This window comes from Diceros bicornis, chromosome 13, assembly GCF_020826845.1.
Source record: "Diceros bicornis minor isolate mBicDic1 chromosome 13, mDicBic1.mat.cur, whole genome shotgun sequence".
In the NCBI taxonomy this organism is placed as follows: domain Eukaryota; kingdom Metazoa; phylum Chordata; class Mammalia; order Perissodactyla; family Rhinocerotidae; genus Diceros; species Diceros bicornis.
The window spans coordinates 42,227,936-42,248,589 of record NC_080752.1 but is presented as its reverse complement, the minus strand read 5'-3'; the positions used below and the strand labels follow the sequence as shown (position 1 = coordinate 42,248,589).

Here is a 20,654-nt window from a genome sequence, read left to right as displayed (position 1 = left end):
CCGGGCTAGGGGTCCGCGGGGAGCGCAGGGAGAAGCGGACCCCGGAGGAGGCCAGAGCTCGGGATAGGTGAGGGGGATGGAGGACGGCTGCGTGGGGCACCCCTGGGTCCTATCGTGTGTGTGTGTGTTGGGGGGCGCCCCTGAGTCCTACGGTGTGTGTGTGTACCCCCAAGCTGGGTCTGCACGAGGTCGGCCTGAAAGAGGGGCCTGGGGCCAACGGAACCAGAGTGTAGTCAATGTTCATATAAGCGTACATGAGTGTCGCCGGGCATAAAAATATACCTGTCGATGTACCACGATATTGGATTCGTGACTGTGAAACGGTCTTGATAAAATCCCTCTGCTCTTTTTCAACTTGAAATCAACTTTTGCAATTTCCCAAGTCAGGCAGGTGGCCATCGGACAACGATTTCCTCTTCGGAGGAGACAGTTAATGCGCAAATGTAATAGCTCCTTCCGCCCCTGTGGACTTTGATTCTCACATCACAGACCAGTTTATCTCTGGTCTCCGTGTCCCTTGGTCCCGAGTATGACAGGTTCCTGAGCTGGCTTAGACTGCACTGCATTTGCCCTTACATGCCACCGAGAGGTTTTCCCCTGTCATCTCAGATTGTGAGAACAATAAACCTTTATTTGCGGCTTGCTTCGGGCTTTACCTGAGTAATCTCATTTAATCCTCACAGCAGCTCTATGAGGCAGATATTCCCAGTGATTCAGATGCGGAAATGGAGGTTCAGAGAGGTGACATCACCTGCCCAAAGTCACACAGCTGGGAAGTAGTGGAGCCAGGACACAAGATGAAGCAGTCTGACCCCAGAGCTCACCTCCTAAGCTCTGGGCTGCTCTGTTGCCTGGAGCGACTGCCAGCCAGGTGGCCAGAGCTCTGTCCTAACCCCAGGTGCCACTGGCCAAGAGACCTTGAACAAATTACTTCATCCCTCCGAGCCAATTCACTGGTAGCTGATGTCTGAGTGGAAGGGAAAAGGCTCTGCGGATGGTGGAGTAGAATGGCTGGGAGGGAACAGTGAAGAGGACCCCAGTAGCTCACGAGCTCTATCTCCGCAGAGCACGGGGTGTGCTGTCAGGGATGGGTGTTTGTGTGTCTGCAGTTACCCAGCAATTTGTTCTGATCTTATCGTGACACACCTGTCTTTAGCCTGCCCTGGGAGGGGTGGGGGCGTGGTGAGGGCAAAGTAAGGGGAGGGTTTTGTACTGCTCTCACCCCAGAGAGAGAGGGGAGGGGCCTATGCCTGGAAGCCTGGGTGCCCCTGGGTGCCCACATCCTGCCAGTGCCCTGCCTGCCCCCACCTGGAAGACATGCCCTCCTCCTTGACCCTGTCTGGCAGGAACCTGCCCTATGGGCCCAGCTGGCACTGCCCCTCCCTTTCTCCACTTGAGAGGAGGCGGGGTTGGGGTGCAGGTGAGTCAGGTGTGTGGAGGGCAGGGCAGGGACTGTGCAGGCTCCTGGCCAGCATGGTGACACATCCCCTGTGTGCACTTGGACTCGGTTCTCGCCAGCCATGGGAATGGGACTCCAGCACTGAGGCACAAGCCTCCAATCCCTGCTGATTGCCTGGGGTGGGGGACAGAGTGCTCGGAGGAGGCAGCCAAGGCACTTCTCCATCTTGCCCCCATTAGTGCAGTGATGTCCAGCCAGCCTTTGGATATCAGTGTCCCAATGTCTTAACTCCAAGGCTCACTAGCTGTGTGACTCCAGGCAAGTCACTTCACCTCTCTTAGCCTCAGTTTCCTCATCTGAAAAATGGGGGCACTAATAGCCACCTTTTAGGATTATTGTGTGGCTTAAAGGAGATCATGCAGGCACAATGCCTAGTGCGAAGCCTGGCCCAGGGAGGGCCTCAGCAAATGGCAAGCTTTTGAATGATCGGGGCACTGTCCTTTTTCTATATTCTGACCCTGATACAGGCGTAGTCCCCATTTTTGTCCCAAGCCCATCCCTGACTCTTTCTCTGTGCTGGGGTGGAGTGGACGCTGTGGGAGGGAGCCGAGAGGAGGCTGCAGCACAGACCTCCCCACCAGGTTTCAGGAGCTCATCCAGGCTGTGGGCCCTGAGAGAAGTGGGTCCAGTCTTGGGGATGGGAGAGGAGGAGGCTACTTCACTCTCTCCCCTGTGCTTCCTTCCCAGGCCCTGGGGTGGCCAGAGCTGCCCTGACCTGGCCCAGGGCCAGGGCAGCACCAGCAGTGTCAGCCTCAAGGTAGGAGAGAATCCAAAGGGGAGGAAGGGAGGGAGCAGAAGCTCTGGGAGGGGCTGGGCAGGCCCTGAGGACCCTGACCTACAAGTCAGGCAACTGGAGTTCTCTGGTCCTTCCTCTGCCGCTGATTCACTGTGTGCCCCTGGGCAGATCATTCCTCACCTCTGGACCTCAGGTTCCCCATCTGCAAAAGGGGCACGATAATGCCTCTCAGGGCTGTTGTGAGAAATAAGGTAATGGGTGTGGAACATCCAGCATGGGGCCTAGATGCTCAGGAAACATGAGCTTCCTAAAGCTGGGGCTCCCGGGGAGGCATGCGGGGGCAGTGCCTTCCCAGGGCCGCCTTTTCCACACTGCCTCCTTTCACTTGACCTCCTCCCATCTTTGGCCCTTTCCCCCACATCCTGGCGTGGCCTCCCATGGGTGACGCTGGGCCAGTGGCTTAACCTTCTGGCCATAGTTTACCCATCTGCTGTGGGGACCTGAGTCATGGATTGGACAGTGACAGGGTGCCCTTCCCTTGGAGGAGCAGAGGGCCTCCTCTGGAGGTGGCTCAAGCAGCCGTGTGTCTCTCTGTGGTCCTAAATGCCATTAATAATTACTAGCGTTTAATTGAGTACTCGTTGTGTGCCAAGTACTCTGCATGGATTATCTCATACAATCTTCACAGTCCTCCCAGGAAGTGGGTACTGTTATTATCACGCCCATTTTACACATGGGGAAACTGAGGTGCAAGAGGTGGTGCAGCTAGGTAGCAGCAGAGCTGGGATTCAAACCCGGGTTGGCTCGCTCCAGGCCCCCACGTTAATCACTCTGCCCTCCTGTGTCTTGAGGTGTTCAGCTCTGGGGAATGACAGGCTGCATCTATTTCATAGATGAGTAAATTGTGGCATTTGGAATCAAGGGCCCCTGCTAGGAGGAATTTTGACCCCAGACTTGGCTCCTCTGGTGCCAGGGATACAAGCCCCTCCCTGAAAACTGGTGGTTTGGGGGACAGTGTCCATATGGGTTTGGGATCCTGGGCCCTATCCCCTCCTCCACAACCAGGCTCGGCCCCAGAGAAAGACAGCAGACAGAGGTCAGGTTTGTCCCACTTTTAGGGGAACTCTCCTCCCTGGCTCCCTCATGTCCAGGTACATCTCTATGCCCAGGCACCTCCTCCCAGTTGTGCTTGGGAGTCTCGGGCTGGGAGGGTACTAGGGAGGTGGCTGGAGGCTCTCTGAAAGCCTGGAGCGGGCAGAGGCCACGGGCACTTGTGGAGGCATGCCCACACAGCGCCTAATCCCCAGGGCAGCTGGTGCCAAAAGGGCCGGAGGCCTGTGGACGCCTGGGCAAGCAGCAGCTGGCCTGAGAGCTGGGCCCTCACTGTGTGACTTGAGTCCTCAGTGTCCTTTCTGGGCCTCACTTTCCTCATCTGTAGAATGGGAGGGGGTGAGTTAAATGCTGAAGGGCCTTCCCAAAGCTCTGCCCCTTTGTCCAGCTCTCATGGCCCTGGCAGCCTCTCCTTAGGGCAGCTCTGCTCGACGTCAAAGCTCTGCTCAGCTTCTCCTGTGCAAAGGAGGGCAGGGGGACATGCTGTCACCAGGCCCCTGCCTCTGCTTTCCCTCAGGCCCAAGCCCAGAGCCGCTCAGACTGGGACCTTCGGGCAGGGAGCCGTGGTTCCTGGTTTTGGAAGCGACGACACAGCTCAGGGGGGCCCACTCAGCCCCTGGGGCGCCTACAGAGGCCAGCTGTGGGCAGCGCCTCCGATCTGGCCAAGTATGCCTCTGTGGGGCCAGAGAGCCTGGCACTGGCAGTGGCTTCAGCAGAGCCTGCTGGTGCCAGGTGTCCATCATGCCCGGTGCAAGCTCCTGGATGTTTGGAACAGGGACTCCCAGGCTGCACTTGCCCGCAACCCTTGTATATAGCCCCAGAGGTCCCTCTGAGGCCTGAGCCACCCGGCAACCTGGAAGACGTGCTGCCCCGCCCAGCATCCTTACCCATGGCAGAGGGGGCAAAGGGCGAGTCTGCCACTCCAGGGCCAGCCCTGCCAGAGCCAGCCCAGGCCCTACACAAGCGTCCCTCTGCCAGGAAGACCCGCTACCACATCACTGTCACCCTGCAGGGGTGTGGGCAGGCACCTGGGGAGGAGGGTGAGGAGCCCAAACCGGCCCAACCAGCTCCCCACCCCTGTGGCCCTGAGGAATCCAGGGGCTGGCAGGAGCCTCCCCAGGGGCCCCGCCCCATCACGGGGTGCCTGACCAACAGGCCCCAGGAGCTCCGGCTGAGAGCCCCACGGCATCAGGGGAGCACGGACCAGCGGCAGGAGCTCCAGGCTGGCCAGACGCCTGGGTCCCCACACAGACAGTGAGTAGAGGTCGGTCCCTGGGTGGGGCAACAGTGGGAGGGGAAACTGGCCTGGCTGCCTCCTCTTGGGTCTCTGCCTTGTCTCCGGGCTTCCCCAACTCAAGGCCCATTCATTCAGCAACATGAGCGTGAGTGGACTCTGCCGTCCCCTCCCCGTTCCTACTCTGCCCTCCTCTCCCTCTCCTCACCCACAGACTACCTCTTGGAACTCACTGCTGCTCTCTTCTCCTGCCCACCTGAGGAGGGGGAGATCATGTCATGGAGAGGATGGAGGAGGGGTCACCTTCTTAGCAACACCCACCACTCCCCAGTTCTGTTCAGGAGACCACAGACCCAGCCTGGGAATAGGTACCCAGCCAAAGTGCTGGCTTTCCTGGGGCAAGTTACTTAACCTCTCTGGGCCTTGAGTTGTCAAGGAGATTTGGCAGCTGGAGATGAGGAAAGAAGAGGTGGCTACAGGAACATGCTTTGAACTCCAGAGAGTTGGGCTGCCGAAATAGCAGGGATGCTTATTAATAATGCCTCAGTCACAGCAATAATTATCCCACCTGGCTCTGTGTTGGCAGCCACAGGAACAGGCGCTGAGATTCCCAAGCCTTGGTTTTCATTTGTGTCGAAATGACTCTCCCAAAGCTGCCTGGTGGGCTCAGAGGGGGAAGAATGGGTTCTCTAAAACTCACTGCAGAGGGGTGAACATGGGACTTCCCTAGGACCACTGGGAAGGGGCACTGGACCTCTGAGAAGTTCCTAATGATGATGGTGGTGGCTGTCACTCATGGTTATTTTCTAAGCATAATTCTATTTAATCCTCACAACAGCCCCATGAGGTAGGACTAATCCTGCTCCCACACCCCGATTACAACAGGGAGACGAAGGCTCGGAGAGGTTATGTCACTCACCCAAAGTCAATGAGAAAGTGAAGGGGCCAGAATTTGACCCTGGGTGCCTGTGCTGTAACCACTTCTCTATCCTGCCTTTCAAAGAGGCCTCATGGGCCCTGTGCAGACAGATAGTGGAGGGTTGAGTGTGGGCTCCAGGGCTTTCTGTGACCTTGTGGAGGTGGATTTGGCAGCACCGTGCTAGCAAAGGCAGCATCAGGGACGACCAGGCCTCTGGGCAGGAGTCAGGGTACCTGGTCCTGTGCTAAGGAAGAGAGAGATGTGAGACCCAGGCTGGCTCGGGGACCTGCTTGGGTGCCCCAGCTGGGGGAGATGGGCTGCAGAGAGAGGGAAGGTGGGCAGAGGAGGCAGGCCTTGGAGAGGAGGAAGGAAGGAGCTGGGGGGACTCGGACTCTGCCTGTCACTCCCTGGCTATTTTGGGCCCAGGCGGATAATGACAGACTTGGGCGGGAGGCTAGGGCTCACTTAGGGAGGAAGGAGTCCTCCAGGGACAGCATCCTTCTATGTCTTAATGGGGGAGGGTTCTCTGGGCCAGGATTGGCAACTAGGGGGGGTGGGGAGGCGGGGCACAGTTGGAGCTGCAAGTGGGAATGTGTAAGACAGGTATGCATCCAAGCGTGTGTGTGTGTTCAAGTGTAGGCACATTTCAGAAGGACGGGGGCTTGGGGCTGTGCACTGACTGTGTTTGTGTGTGGAGAATGTGTGCATGTGTGTGTCATTGTGTTGGTGTGTTTCTGTGAGTGTGTGACTTGTGTGTCTGCTGTGTCTCTGAGTGTCTGTAACTCTGTGAGTCTGTGTGTGTTTTTGTGCCTGACCGTGTACGTCTACGTAAGTGTCTGTGTGTATTTTTGTGCCTTTGTGGGTCTATGCTGGTGTCTATCTGTGTGTCAGTGTGTGCCTGTGTGATGCAGCATGTGTTTGTGGGCATGTGGGCCTGTGGACTGGTTTGGCCTAGTTTGGGGGTGACTCACGGGTAAGCAGGGAGAATCCAGGACTTGTTGGGTTAGACAAGGCTCTTTCCCACACTCCCCCCGCCCCCTCCTCAGCCTTTCCCTTCCCAGCCCCACACGCCTTGTTTGGAATCACAGGTCACCATCCCAACAAATCCGCTTCTGGTCTGGGGCCCTGCAGAAGAGAGGGCTCTGGGAATGGACACTTCTGCTGGCCTAGGAGAGGCATCCTGGGTCATTGGGGTCTGTGTTCAGAGCTATAGGCAGGCAGATTGCAGCATAGTTTGAAGAACATTCTGGCAGTCATGACTATCCAGGGATGGGACAGGTCAACTGTGAAATGGTGACCTCCCTGTCCCTAGAAGTATGCCGGCAGAAGTGAATGACCACATGCTTGTGGAATGAGTGACTCTCAGGGGTGTTGTCAGAGCTTGGGTTGGGTTGAGAAAGGCACTGAATTCTGATTGTCGGGAGGTCACTGACAATGTCTGATCTGATTACCAATGGCTTTCTTTGAAGCTGTTCTCCTGTTGCTTTGCCAAAGCCTACTGGGCCTTCCAAATGTGGTTCCTGTTTTTATGTCTAATTCTTTGACCCCTAGGATACCACCTTCATGGGAAAGTTGGCTTTGGATGAACCTAACCAGGGTCCAGCACATCACCTAACACAATTAGCATCGAAAGAATGAATGAATGAATCAATGAATGAATGAATGAATCAGTGACTTAGAACCCAGGCTCTGCCACCTACTATCACTGCCAGCAGGGACAGGGAATTTCAGTGAATGGTAGTTGTCATTATTGTTATTCAGAAATGGAAAGGACTCAGCGAGGGGGGTGAAGCTCCATGTGGGGAGTCCCAGCAAGGAGGACAGGGGTTCTGTTGGAAGAAAGGGGGCTCCTTAGGGAGGACGGGGGAGAGGGTGGGACCTCAGTGAAGGGCTACAATCCAGGGCCTCAGGTGTCTGTGTGTGTCCTGCTCTCAGGAATTCTGGCCTGGGGAAAGGACTGGGGATCCTTCTCAGCCCCCCACCTTCCCTAATCACAAGGCTTTTCCAGGGCCACTCAGACCCTGTCCTGGGCCAGGTCACATGCTGTCACAGCCACCAGTGGTCCTGGAGTCATCAGGCTTCCCTGGGCCTCAGCCCCTTTCATCTCTGCCCCTCATAAAACCTGAGTCACTGCTGGGGCCACAGGGCAGGGTCAAAGTTCAGGGTTCCACCAGCTTCTCTGGAGGGAGGAAGACAGAGATGGAGGAGGGGAGTTGGCAGCATGGGTTCATTTCTGGTCTTAACTTCCCTTATAATATAAGCTCTGGGGGCTGCCTCATGGAGAGGAGGAGCAGACCTGAAGACAGGCTGGCCCTGAGGCTGGGGATGAACAGCCTGACCTCTTGAGTCCTTGGGGTCTGAGAATAGGATTACCCTGGTCAGTGCAGCCTGGAAGTCAGAGTGGGAGCTGGGTGGCCCTTCCAGGACTACCATGGCCCCCTTTAAAAGTAAACTTCCAAACCACAGAGTCTGTTTACCAGATAAATCCGTTAGGGAGTTTGGTGTGGCGGTTAAGTAGGACTGGGGTTCAAGTCTTGCTTCTACTACTGTGTGACTTTGAGCAAGTTTTTTAAACTCTCTGAGCCTTTTTTTCCTCATCTGCAAAATGGAATTTTTGTTTATAATTTATTAATAATTTATTCCTTATGAGGTATCAAATGCATGGGATTCTTTTGAGAATTCAATAGGACAATGGCCATTAGCAAGGTGTTTGGCATAGAGGAAGCCCTCAACAGATGGCTGCTGTTGTTGTTGTTATTATTACCATTAAAACAGATTCACTGGAGAGTTGCTAGGGAGCTTAGAGGTCTTCTTAGGCAGCTGTGATTATTATCCCCCTGTTTAGTAAAGGAGGTAAAGGAGACCCAGAGAGATCAAGGGAGGGTCAGAAAAGAAGCAAGACCCAGGCCCCACCTCTCAGAATCTTGGCTGAGGGAGCAGGAGAGAAGATGCCTGAACATGGATTCAGATGTGAATTCAAACCCCAGCTTGGCAACTTAGCAGCTGCATCACCCTGGGCCAGGCACTCCTCTTCTCTGCCCTCAGTTTCTTCATCTGTACAATGGGGGAAATAATCACAGAGGAGAGAATTGAGGGAAAGTGCATTCAAGTCCAAAGTGCTGTGTCCTGAGGGGTTTCATTCGGCCCCACGGATGCACACAGGCATGCACTTATGCTCCAACAATTCTCACCACGTGCTCATGCCACTACACACATGTGCACACCTGCTAACATTTGGTCACAATTCTCCAAGGTAACAGTGGGAAATTTATGAGTCAGTGTTTTAGTTTATAAAGCAAGTTTTCATTCTTTCTCTCTTACTGGATCCTGACAATAACCTATGAAGCACATACTCTTATTATTCCAGTTTTGTGACTGGGGACCTTGAAGCTTTAGGGGGAGAACTGGCCTGCCCAAGGTCATCCAGCTGGTGAGTGACAGGGCAAGGGGGAACCCAGCTTTGCTTGGGGCCAAAAAAAGTCCGTCTTTCTTTCCTTTCCCTTATAATGATCAGGAACGGGTCAGAACGGTTGCTTAGTTTTCAGCTTCCCGGTTTTCTCGTTTTTGGGTCCTAGAGGACTAGACTTTGCTCCATGGGCAGAGTCACAGCCCCATCCACAGACCAGTGGTCAGACCCCCATGACCCACTGCTCTCCCTTCTCTCTCTTCCAGGCTCAGGCCTCAGCTTCACCCCGGAAAGGACCCTGGTATAGGGGATCACCTGAAAGTGGGGAGAGGGGTGGGAGAGCTGAGAGTATCACGCCCATTTTACAGATGAAGAAACAAAGGCCCAAAAGGTCAAATGACTTGCCTGAGGTTCCCCAGCCTGACTTTGGCAGGGGTAGTTATTCTGCATGGCAGAAAGCCACCCTCACCACCCCCTGACCTGTCTCTCTTCTTCCTGGCACCATCTGCAGGGAGCTGGATCACACTGAGCCAAGGACACCTCAGGACAGGTTGCCGGGGCCCAACATGGAGGAGGCAGGTGGGCCCCCAGCTCGGGCTGAGGCCCGAGTGTTGAGTGCCACGCTGACATGGCGGCAGCGGCCCCCTGCCCAGGAAGAGATCAGACACCGTTTTCACAAGGTGTCCCTGGTGTCAGGGGCCCAGATGGAAGCTCCCCGAGAGGAGATGTTCGAGTACAGCTACCGTCGAGAGGAAGTCAATGGCTTTGCTGCACGGGAAGAAGAGACTGTGAATTGCCAGGGCCCCCGGGATGGGGCTGGCTCCAAGAGCTTCCAGAGCCATGGGCCCATCTTTTCCAAGAAGTACACACCACCTCCCAAGGAGAAAAGGCCAGTAGGGAGGCTGAAGGAAGCTGTGGACCAGGTTGATGGCAGCTCCCAAGACCCCAGGACTGAGCCACCAAATCCGGGAGCTGTGGCCAGGACTGAGTATTTGGTGCCTCTGCCTGGGCCCCGTGAGCCGAGCCCCCACCCAGGTGTGAGTCACATCAGTGGGAGCCTCCGGAGCCTTGAGGAACGGCGGGTGACACGTACTGTGCGGACCACCATGGTGATGGGAGGGCATGTGGACCGACGGGCGAACAGCTCTGTGACCGTGGGGCCAACACTTCCAGGCGAGGCCCTGCCAAGGGGACGCAATGCTGCCCGCACGGTACGGGCAGTGGTGGTGAGGCCCCGGGCTGACGGCTCCCCCAGCCGCAGTCAGGCCCTGGAGCTGCTAAGTAGCCTCGTGCCTGCTGAGCGTAGCCCACCTACCGGCCAGCTTCCTAGGCCCATGGCTGCTGTGCCAAGGAGTCCAGGTCTGGGTGGGTCAGAGGGGGAAGCCCTGGGGCAGCTACCTGAGACAGGGACAGCAGTGCCAAAAGACGGATCTGCCCTGGCCCCTGCAGGCATCTCAGAGGGTGTTCACCTACCTCAGAACCAGGATGTCCCTGCAGCCCACCCAGACCAAGACCAGGTCAAAGCCCCAGACGCCAGGGCCCGTGAGTCCCCAAGGGTGCAGGGAGCCTCCAGCCGCACCCAGCTCCCTCTCCAGACCTCTCAGGGTCATGCACCAGTACCCTCCTCTCCCAGACTCCAGACCCAGGCCCCCTCCCTGGGCCCAGTTCACCCCCCAGAGCAGCCTGTGGTGCCCACTCACCCCGAGGCCCAGCTCACTCTCAAGCCCAGGGGACCCCAGGCCCTGCCCTCTGTAAAAATGGAAGGGCTCACAGATTCCCCTGCTGCCACCGTCCTGCCCATGGTGAGGAGCGAGGTTGTTACAGTCCCTGGACAACCTCTTGCTCCATCCTCTACAAGAAGGAAGGCTTTCCCCAGCCCAAGAGGTCTGTCTGCTCCACCGTCCCCAAGAAATAAGGTTGCTCAGGACTCTGAAAATGTCCCTATCTTCTCCCTTACCCAGAAAGAGGTAGTGCAGGGCCCTGGTATTCCTGCTGATCCATCCCCCACCCAGAAAGAGGTTGTGCAGAGTCCTAGTGCTCCTGCTGCTTCATCTCCCAAACCAACCAACGTTGTCCAGGGCCCAGAAGGCAGCCCTAGCACCCAAAAAGAGGTTGTCCAGGGTATCGAAGGCAGCCTTGCCCCTTCCCTCACCAAAGAAGAGGCTGTTCAAGGCCTAGATCCTCCTGCTATCACATCCCCACAAAAGGATAAGTTTGTCCAGGGCTCTGAAGAGAGCCCCGTATCATCTCCCACCCAAAAAGAGGCTGTCCAGGGTATTGAAGGCAACCTTGCCCCTTCCCTCACCAAGGAAGAGGCTGTTCAAGGCCTGGCTGCTCCTGCTGTCCCATCCCCCCCGAAGGATAAGCTTGTCCAGAGCTCTGAAGAGAGCCCCATATCATGTCCCACCCAAAAAGAGGTTGTCCAGGGCCCTGGTGCTTCTGCTGCCCCATTTTCCACCCAGAAAGTGGTTGTCCAGGGCCCTGCTGTTCTCCCTGCCTCCTCCTCAGTGGGCAAGGTGTGCCCCCACAGCCCAGGAGGCCCCCCTGTCCCAGTGCCGATGGGAGCAGAGGCCAGCCTGGAGTCCCAGCTTGTCCCTGAGTCCACCGAGGGTAAGGCCCTCCCAGAGCCATCGAGGGAGGAGGAAGAGGTGGCCCTGGCCACTGACCTAGAGATTTTCCTGGATACCCTGCGGAGCATGGAGCCCCCCGAGATCCTCCACACTCACCGGCTGCCACGAGCCCCTCGCTCCTCCTACCTGGCCATGTATGCCACACTGCCCCCCATCGAGGAGGACCATCCTGGGCCATGGGTGCTGGGATCTAGCCCCCAGGAGGGGCCCGCACTGGAAGAAGAGGAGGAGGAGGAGGAGGAAGAGGAGGAGGAGGAGGAGGAAGAGGAGGAACCAGAGAACCCCTACCTGAGCGATGATGAGAAGCTCCAGCGCATGCAGGAGAAAGCCAGGCCCGGCCCCTCCTGGGACTCCCGCCACGCCAGGACCCCCCAGGCCTCTTGCTCTCCTCTGGAGATGATGAAGAAGCATGTAGCAGGTGCCAAGGGCCCCCACCCAGAGCTGGGGCCAGAGTGGCAGGCAGGCGGCAGGCCCACTTCCCGTCTTGGAGGCAGCCTTCTCTTTGGTGGTCTGGTGCCTGCTACCAAGGAGGCCCCCACCTTGGAACCACTGGGCACAAAACTATCTGCTTTGCCATCCCATGGGGCACCGGGGCTCAGGAAGGTGCCAGGACAGCTGCCTCTGCTCTGCAGCGAAAGGCCGCCGCCAGAGAAGCCCACATTTGCCCGGCCACCGGAGGGGTGGGTGAGTGAGGACTTGGGTGGGCGAGGGAGGGTGCCTGGCCTCACCTGGGCTGGGGTTTGGATGGTGTGAGGACCATGATACTGGGAGGCAGAATAGCCAGAGGCCAGAGGCTTGCGTCTGAGGTCTAGTTTCGTTGTGACCACGTTTCTCTGGGCCCCAGTCTCCCTATCCAAACAGGTGGAGATTTGTACTGTCGATTCCAAAGGGCTTGGTGGCTCTGATAACTTGGCAGCTGGGGAAGGGGAGCAATAGGCACCCAGCTCCTGGGCCAGGGGGATGAGGCCCCTGGGGGTTGGGAACAAGTAAGTGTAGCATCCTCTGTGGGTCAGCTCTTTGGGGGTGGAGGCCAGTCGGGAGGATGTGGGATCCCTGGAATGGCAGGTTGTGGGAGGCAGTAAGAAGACACCCCCATAAGACTTCTTGTCACCGCCCTCCATTCCAGAGCCCAGCATTGAAGACCCAGGGCAAGCTGAACACCAGGCCTGGAAAGGTAGGGTGTGGGGCAAGTGGGTGGGGACAGTACGAGGCGGGGTCTAGGGACAGGGTCTGAGGACTCCTTCTGTGCCTTCTCCAGATGATCCTCTTCTCGGAGCCCAGCTGCCAAGGCAGCAGCAGGGAGGTTTGGGAAGACATTGCTGATGCTTCCAGCTGGGCCCCCGTGGCCTCCATAAGGGTGGTGCGAGGCTGGTGAGTGCAGAGTGCCGGGCGGGGGTCCTGTGTATGAACCTGGCGGATGCAAGTGCTGACCTGGAAGTGTCCAGGCTGACCTTGCAGAAACCCCCTCAGCTACCCAGAGATCCTGCCTGGTGGGTACATCCTCTCCCCACCCAGTGACCGCGGGTCTCTGTGCCCACAGCTGGGTGCTGTACGAAGAGCCGGAGTTCCAGGGCCGGAAGCTGGTCCTGCCAGAAGGAGATGTGGAACTAGGAACCCCGGGGTCAGCATGGAGTACCCAAGGCATCGGCTCCCTGAGGAGGGTTGTCCGGGTGAGCGGGCTGGGAGTGGGGGCCCAGATGTTGCCCTGTCTACCCTGGGCCCCAGGCCCTGAGGAGGGAGACAGCCTCTGGTGCCTAGAGTTGGAATCATACAGGGTAGGGGGCAGAAGGGGTTTATTATGGACTCACCCATAGATCCCCGACCTCGGTGCCAACTGAGGAAGAAAGGGGTTCTGGGGGTTGCTCAGCCTGGCTTGGGGAGGCAGGGGCCAGGCAGAGGCCAAGCCCCAGCTTGGGAAAGCAGCCTGGGGAAGTTTGAGCCAGCGCTGGAAAAGGATTGGGTTAGAGCAGCAGAAATGGGTAGGGGTAGACGTGGGTGCTCGCTCACCCCCAGGGTCCAGGCTCTCAGGCCCACAGTCAGACCCAAGGTGCCACAGATGTTCATTCCTTCATTGGCTCACAGATGCTCGTTAAGGTCAGCTGTGTGCCAGGCACCACGCCAGCCAATGGGCGGGTGGGGGAGACCTGCTCTCTGCCCTGCAGGACTCACGGTCAGGCTAGGGTATGAGGGCTAGGTTTGAAGCAGGAAAGCCATATAACCAGATTAGGGATTTATAAACATCCCTCCAGCTCCCAGGAGAAGAGACTAGATGGGGATCTCGGAGGCAGGAAGACCAGGAAAGGCAGTGATTTCCAGCTGAAAGGCACCTCTGAATTTTGAGGGAGGAGTATGTGGTTTGAAAAGGCATGATCAATATTATAGTTTCATATCTGTAAAGTGGGAAAAAACAACATTGTTTTCATAACACAAATTTACAAGCTACTGAAATTAAGCTTGACAGAACCATCTTGGCCACTACGGAGACCCAGAAGAGAAAGGAATAACTCTAAAAGCAGGGCCGATCAGATGTTTTGGTTTTAATAACTCCGAGTCCAGAGCTGTCACAATCCTCCTGGTAGGAGACGATGAGAGCTGACGAGTCTTAACTAGGGCAGTGGCCCAGCCATGCAAAGGAGGGACAAGAGTTTTCAAAGCCTCTCCAGAAACACACAAATGGTTGTGGACCATTTGTGAGCTTCCCACAATAAACTCGTCTTCGTGTGGGAGGTAACAAGCTACAAAAGAAAAACAAGGGCTTTGAAGTCAGGTGGACCCGGATTTACTTGATTCATTCGGCATGCACTGGGTGCCTAGTGTCTTCCAGGCACGTGGGAGGTGCTGGATTGCAACAGTGAACAAAACTACACTGCTCTGTTCTTGGCCTGCTAGTTACAGGCTGTGTGCCCTCAGGCAGGCCGCTTAAGGTCGCTGAGCCTCACTTTCCTGGTCTGTGAATGGAGTGATAACTCCGCTTGAGAAGACCAAATGGATGGGGAGGACGTGCCCTTAGCACGGTGCCCTGCACTCAGTAGATGCTTCATAAACATTTGATGAAGGAGTGAGTGAATGAAAATGGTCCTAGTGAGGAAGAAACGCCCAGAATGCAGAGAGGACCTGCTGCTTCCTGAGATGAGGGGCAGGTGGAAGCCAGTCTGAACAGGAGCAGGAACTATATACAAAGGCAGGGTCAAAGGTAGACCTCAGGGAGTGGCTGTCCATCCCACTGGTCCCTCCTCCAGGCTGGAAAGCAGGCTACCCAGAGGCAAGGTGAAGGGCATGGGATGTGCGGGCTCCTGACGGGAACTTTGGTCTCAGGTCCCAAAGACCCAGCATGGGACCAGCAAGGGCTTTGGTCTCCGGCTTGTCTGGCCAGGCATGCAGAAAACATGCCAGTTACCCTCCTGGCTTCTGGGGAGACAGCTACAAAGGTTTCCCAGAAGCCCCCTGGAGGCCTGGCTGGACAGGCTTGGGGACACAGATGCAGGCGGGGGTAGGCCCTGAGGGGTGCTGTTTTACACTGTATGTTTCCACCCCTCTCCTGCAGGACTACATCACCCCACAGATCTGCCTGTACTCCGAGGAGGGCCTCAAGGGAGAGGAAGTGAAGCTAACCGAGGCCTTGGAGGACCCCCAGGGCCTGAAGAAGCCCCTGCAGGTGGCATCTGCCACTGTCTCCGCAGGACTGTGAGTCTGGGCTGTTCTGGAATCCCTTCATTTAAGATTCACTCTGCTAGGTGCTGGGGACGCAGAGGTGACAGGACATAGAAGTGCTCGGTCTACTGGTGGGGACAAGCAAGTAAGCACATAGTGGCAATCCAGAGTTCTGGGATGGGGGAGCACAGGGCTGAGGGAGCACAGAAAAGCACCAAACCAGCCTGAGGTCAGAGAAGCCTTCCTGGAAGAGGAGACACTTCAGCTCTGGGAATGAGTTGGAACCAGAAAAATCTAAGCTCCATGAGGGCAGGGTTTTGTATGTTTCGTTCACTACTGTATCCCTGATGCCTGAAGCCAGGCCTAGCACAGAGTAGACGCCCCTAAATATTTGTTAATTGAATGAATGGGGAAAAGGGTATATCCAGCAGAGGGAACAGCACCTGCAAAGGCCCAGAGGCTGAGAGATCTAAGCTTTGAAAGTTCAGTCTGGCCAGTGTAAGCAGCAAGTGGGGAGATATGAGGCCCAGGAGGAAGGCAGGGGCCAGATTGCAGGGTCTCTTAGTGCAGCTGGGATTTATTGTGAGGAACTATGGGAGGTCTTTAAGCAGGTATATGTGCCAGAAAGAACTCTCCAGCTGCTGTGTGAAATGAGAGAGGGCCAGGCCAGAGGAAGGGAGATAGATGCAGTGGCTACTGCAAGAGGTTATGGGAGCCTGAAATGTCCTCCCGAGTCCCCTTGATGGGGGTCTCTCCCCCAAACCTCCTCTCCTCTAAACCTTCCCCCTCATCCACCAATCTGTATCCCTGTGTATCTGGGGTGCAATGGCCTCTGCCTTCCCCCAGGTGGCTGCTGTACCCCAAACCCTTCTTTGAAGACACTCCCTATATCCTGGAACCTGGACAGTACCCCACCTCAGAGGCCTGGGGTACATCAGACCCCAGCGTGGGCTCCCTGAAGCCCATAAGATTGGTAAGGAGCAGATGGTCCCACGTAGCGTAGCCTATATTCTGGGGGAAGAGGGCAAGGCCTGAGGGCTTCTACTGGGAATGGGATTGGAGGAGAGGGGGGATTAGCCAAGGGGTGGGGGAGAGGGAGGATATGGGGTCGGCCATTTATAGAGGTCTCAGATCAAGTAAATTCTAGGTCCCTAGCCCCTCACCTCTGGGCTGATGTCTCAACTCTGTCTCCTTGCAGGGCTGCCCAAGTGTAGAGAAGCCAGGGGAGCCCAAGGTAAGAGTCTGGGCTTCAGAGTCAAAGAGGGCCTTTGGGTGGGATGTGTGTGTTATGTGTGGCTATTGTGGCCTGGACTGGAAGAAGGGAGAGGAGGGTTCTGGGGGCCAGAAGTTGGGTCTAGGAGGGCGGAACCTGATGGGCTCACTGTGAATTGGCTTTTGATGTGTAAAGACCAGGTCAGAGGTCAGAATAGAGACAGGAGTTAGGTAAAAGCATGGGGCTCAGTGAAGGGATGGGGCCCAGTGAGGGAGTGGGAGGGCTTAGTTTTGGGCTGATGCTGGGCAGAGCCAACCTGAGCTGGCTGGGTGTGTTTGGCTCCAGATCACTCCCCACTAACCTGACACCCCCCTTTTCCCCAGGCTGTGGTGTATGAGGCCCCAGGGTTTCAGGGTCAGAGCTGGGAAGTGAGCCGAGACATCTACAACCTTCAGCAGCCAGAGGACAGCCAGAGTCCCCAGTTGCCCTCTGTGGGGTCCCTGCGAGTTCTTGGGGGCTGGTGAGGACTCGGGACCCTTCCTTCCACCTCATCTTCCCCACTGGCCTCTGCCCTAGGGAGTGGGGAGTGACCTGGGCTGCCTAGAGGTGGGGGCAGCTGCCTTACCCATCCATGGGCTTTCTGTGACTGAGTCTTGTCTGTCCTCCCGCTTCCCCCAGCTGGGTGGGCTACGAGAAGGAGGGCTTCAGGGGCCACCAGTATCTGCTGGAGGAGGGGGAATATGCTGATTGGTCACAATGGGGAGGCTATGACGAGGCGCTGACCTCCCTGCGGGTCATCCGGACGGTAAGTAAGGGCAATGGGGCCATCCCTCTGCCTCTGGCCACAGCCCGACTTCCCCCTGCTACAATCTGTTGAGGAAAGAATTTGTGCCCCTTCTCCCTGTTCTCCAGAGCACCTGGAAGTGTTCCCTGAGCTCTAGCCTCTCCTCCTCCTGCTGCTCTTCCCCAGGTCACACTGAGCGCCTTACCCCAAAGTCCCCCGGTGGGCTGCGTCCCTGGGGTCTGGGCACTCCCGGGGATTCCCGTCAGTGGGCGGGAGAGACCTGACTGTCCTTGGGGCCCAGGACTTCGGGGACCCGGCCGTGGTGCTGTTTGAGGCCATGGACTTCGAGGGGCACAGCGTGGAGGTGAGCGAGGCATTGCCGGACGTGGAGCGGGCGCAACACGGCCCCCACACGCAAGCTATCCACGTGCTCAGCGGCGTGTGAGTGAGCCGGGCTCCGGGAGCGGGGCGGTCCGGGGGCGGTTCCAGCCGAGGTGCCGGCTCCGCCCCGCTGACGCGCGCTCCGCCCTTCCTGCAGGTGGGTGGCCTATGAGGAGGTGGGCTTCTCCGGCGAGCAGTACGTGCTGGAGAAAGGCGTGTACCGCAACTGCGACGACTGGGGTGCGGGCAACAGCGCCCTCGCCTCGCTGCAGCCGGTGCTGCAGGTGCGTGCCGGCCTCAGGGGGCGGGGCCTTTAGGGGGCGGGGCTTGAGATCGGGGATGCTCCCACCGCGGGGGGCGGGACTGGAAGGACCAGGCTCCGAGCTCATGGGGGCACGGGGCCTCTTGGAGGGGCCAGGCTAATGAAGACTTGGGCTAGGGAAGAGCTGCCGTAGGGTGGGGAATATTGTAACCAGAGATGCTGAGTCTAGGGTCTGGTACTTTCCTTAAGTCTCGAAATTTTGGTCCCTCCCTTCAGGTCGGGGAACACAACCTGCACTTTGTCTCAAAGGTAAGGAGCTGGTGCGGGCCTGTGTCGCCTCTTCCCTCATTTCAAACCTCTCCCGCTCTTCCCCATTCTCTCCGTCTCACTTCGTCACCCTCCTTCATTCTCATCACTTCCCATCTCTGCCCCCAGATTCAGCTTTTCTCCGGACCCAATTTCCTGGGCGACCAAATCTCCTTTGAGGATGACCAGACGTCTCTGCCCACCTCCTTCCAGCCCCAGTCGTGCCGCGTCCACGGCAGCAGGTGAGAACGTGGGGGTGGGGTGGGCCGCGGAGGGGCGGGGCTCACCTGCCGTGAAGCGCATAACTCAGCTTGGAAATCAGGGCTGCTGGAAGGGGGTCTTTCTTTCAAGTGATTTCCTTCCTTCCGCTTCCTTGAGATTAACTATTTTGTCCGGAATCATTCGATCTTAAAACAAACAAAACAAAATAAAATGTTTTTTTTGTGAGGAAGATCAGCCCTGAGCCAGCATCGGATGCCAGTCCTCCTCTTTTTGCTGCCAGTCCTTGTCTTTTTGCCAAGGAAGATTGGCGCTGAGCTAACACCTGTGCCCATCTTCCTCCACTTCATATGGGACGCTGCCACAGCATGGCTTGACAAGCGGTGTAGGGGGTGCGCGCCCGGGGTCCAAACCTGTGAACCCCGGGCTGCTGAATTGGAGCGCCAGCACTTAACTGCTACGCTGCAGGGCCGGCCCCACAAAATAAAGTTTTAATGGAAAATGTAAAACTTGTAGACAGTATAGGATAAAGAACCCCAATCTTGTTTTATCTATCACTCTTCCTTTTTTTTTAGTGGGATATTTTAAATCCCCAACCCAACATAAAATTTCACAGGTAAATATTTCAATATTCAATATCTCTAATAAAAAAGGACTTCTCCCTCCCCACGTAGCCACAAGTTATTATCACATCTAATAAAATTAACAAGAATTTAGTAACATTATCTATTACCCAGTCCATATTCAAATTTCTCCCATTGCCTCAAAAAATGCCTTTGTGAATTTTTTTTATTATTTTTTTAAACTTTTTTTTTGTGAGGGAGATCAGCCCTGAGCTAACATCTGATGCTGATCCTCTGCTTTTTTTTTTTTGCTGTGGAAGATTGGCCTAACATCTGTGCCCATCTTCCTCTACTTTATATGGGACACCACCACAGCATGGCTTGATGAGCGGTGCACCCAGAATCTGAACCTGTGAACCCCGGGCGGCCAAAGTGGAGTGTGTGGCACTTAACTGCTTGTGGCACTTAACTGCCTGCGCCACAGGGCCGACCCTGCCTTTGTGAAATTCATTTGTTTTTTTCAGGATCCAAATGAGGTCCACACATTGTATTCGATTGATTCGGTCCCTAATCTATAACAGTCCTCCTCTCCTACTTTTTGTTTTATACCATTTGTTTGAAGAAACTCAATAATTTGCCCTGTAAGTTTCCCATCTCCTGTTTTTGGCCGATTGCTTCCTGGTGGTGTATTTTAACTTGTTCCTCTGTCCCCCATATTTCCTGTAAATTGGTAGTTCCATCTAGAGGCTTGAATGAAATTCAGGGTGTTTTGTTTTGTTGGCAAGAAGACCATATAGTTGGTACTGTGTACTTCCCACTGCGTCACATCAGGAGGCACATGTCTGGTTGGCCCACTTTTAATAATATTAAGATTCCTACATTATAAGATTCCCCATTTACCTTTCACCTAATGGTTTTAGCATCCATTGACGATAATTGCCTAGATCCACTCTTTCTTTAGAGGTTACAAAATGATGATTTTTCTAATTGTTGTTTTTCCTTCTGCATATATTAGCTAGAGTACTTCTATAAAGAACTTTCCCTTTTCAATTGTTTACCTTAAGTAGTTTATACAGAAAAGATAGTTTGATCCTTTCCCAAAGGATCAATATTTGCTTCTTTCTGTTTATCAATTTTCGGGATAATTTCTGAATTGGTGCTCTAGCAACCTCCAGAGCTGACCAATGAATTTTTTTCTAAAATTGTTATGAATACGTAGATTTTTATGTATCTGAAATGCTCCAATCCATCTGAGTCACTGTTCTTTTGTGTACTCAGATTCTTCCATCTTGGCAAATGGGAGCCCCTTCAAATTGCCTCCTGGGTCCTTTTGATGTGACCTTAATAGTTTTTTATAACTTCCTTGTTTTTCTAGTTCTGTAAGATGCTCCAGGATCATTTTGTACATTTTTTGCCCCAAACTGGGACTCAGTTATTTCCCAAGGAACTCTGGTTCCTTTTTGTGGGAAATGGTATTTAGAGACCAAAATCTATCTGTATACTGGGTGTTTCAAATTATAATACTGATATTAATACTAACAGTAAAAAACAGTGAATGCTGTTTGAGGTTTCTCTGTGGTTTTTTTTATCCTCAGGACATTCATCTACATCCCATTCAGTGTGTACAGTTCAAAATGTTGTGTTTTAAGACACTTGAAATAATACTTTTTTTCTGTGTGGTTATGCCACCAACCTGATATACAGTTAGGTTCCTTTATTTTATTTAATTTACTTTAATTTTTAGGAATACTTTTTATTTTTATTCTGTTTTTTTAAAAAAG

The 20,654-nt window shown here is 55.2% G+C and overlaps 1 protein-coding gene across 2 annotated transcripts in view; it reads left to right on the top strand.

Moving 5' to 3' along the window:
* The first annotated feature begins 1,360 nt into the window (after positions 1-1,360).
* The window catches only part of CRYBG2 (crystallin beta-gamma domain containing 2), a 32,280-nt gene continuing 12,986 nt past the window's right edge, over positions 1,361-20,654 (top strand). Inside the window, exons 1-15 of one of the 2 annotated variants that reach the window (XM_058553308.1) lie at positions 1,376-2,216; positions 3,823-4,559; positions 9,376-12,178; positions 12,621-12,668; positions 12,753-12,865; positions 13,035-13,164; positions 15,039-15,178; positions 15,992-16,118; positions 16,344-16,379; positions 16,742-16,878; positions 17,037-17,163; positions 17,444-17,583; positions 17,681-17,807; positions 18,062-18,094; positions 18,221-18,333. In XM_058553308.1, coding sequence (XP_058409291.1) covers positions 1,827-2,216; positions 3,823-4,559; positions 9,376-12,178; positions 12,621-12,668; positions 12,753-12,865; positions 13,035-13,164; positions 15,039-15,178; positions 15,992-16,118; positions 16,344-16,379; positions 16,742-16,878; positions 17,037-17,163; positions 17,444-17,583; positions 17,681-17,807; positions 18,062-18,094; positions 18,221-18,333 — 5,201 coding nt within the window. In that variant the 5' untranslated portion in view covers positions 1,376-1,826. Of the gene's footprint in view, positions 2,217-3,822; positions 4,560-9,375; positions 12,179-12,620; positions 12,669-12,752; positions 12,866-13,034; positions 13,165-15,038; positions 15,179-15,991; positions 16,119-16,343; positions 16,380-16,741; positions 16,879-17,036; positions 17,164-17,328; positions 17,584-17,680; positions 17,808-18,061; positions 18,095-18,220; positions 18,334-20,654 lie in introns of those variants that run through there. The other variant, XM_058553309.1, reaches the window with a different exon arrangement.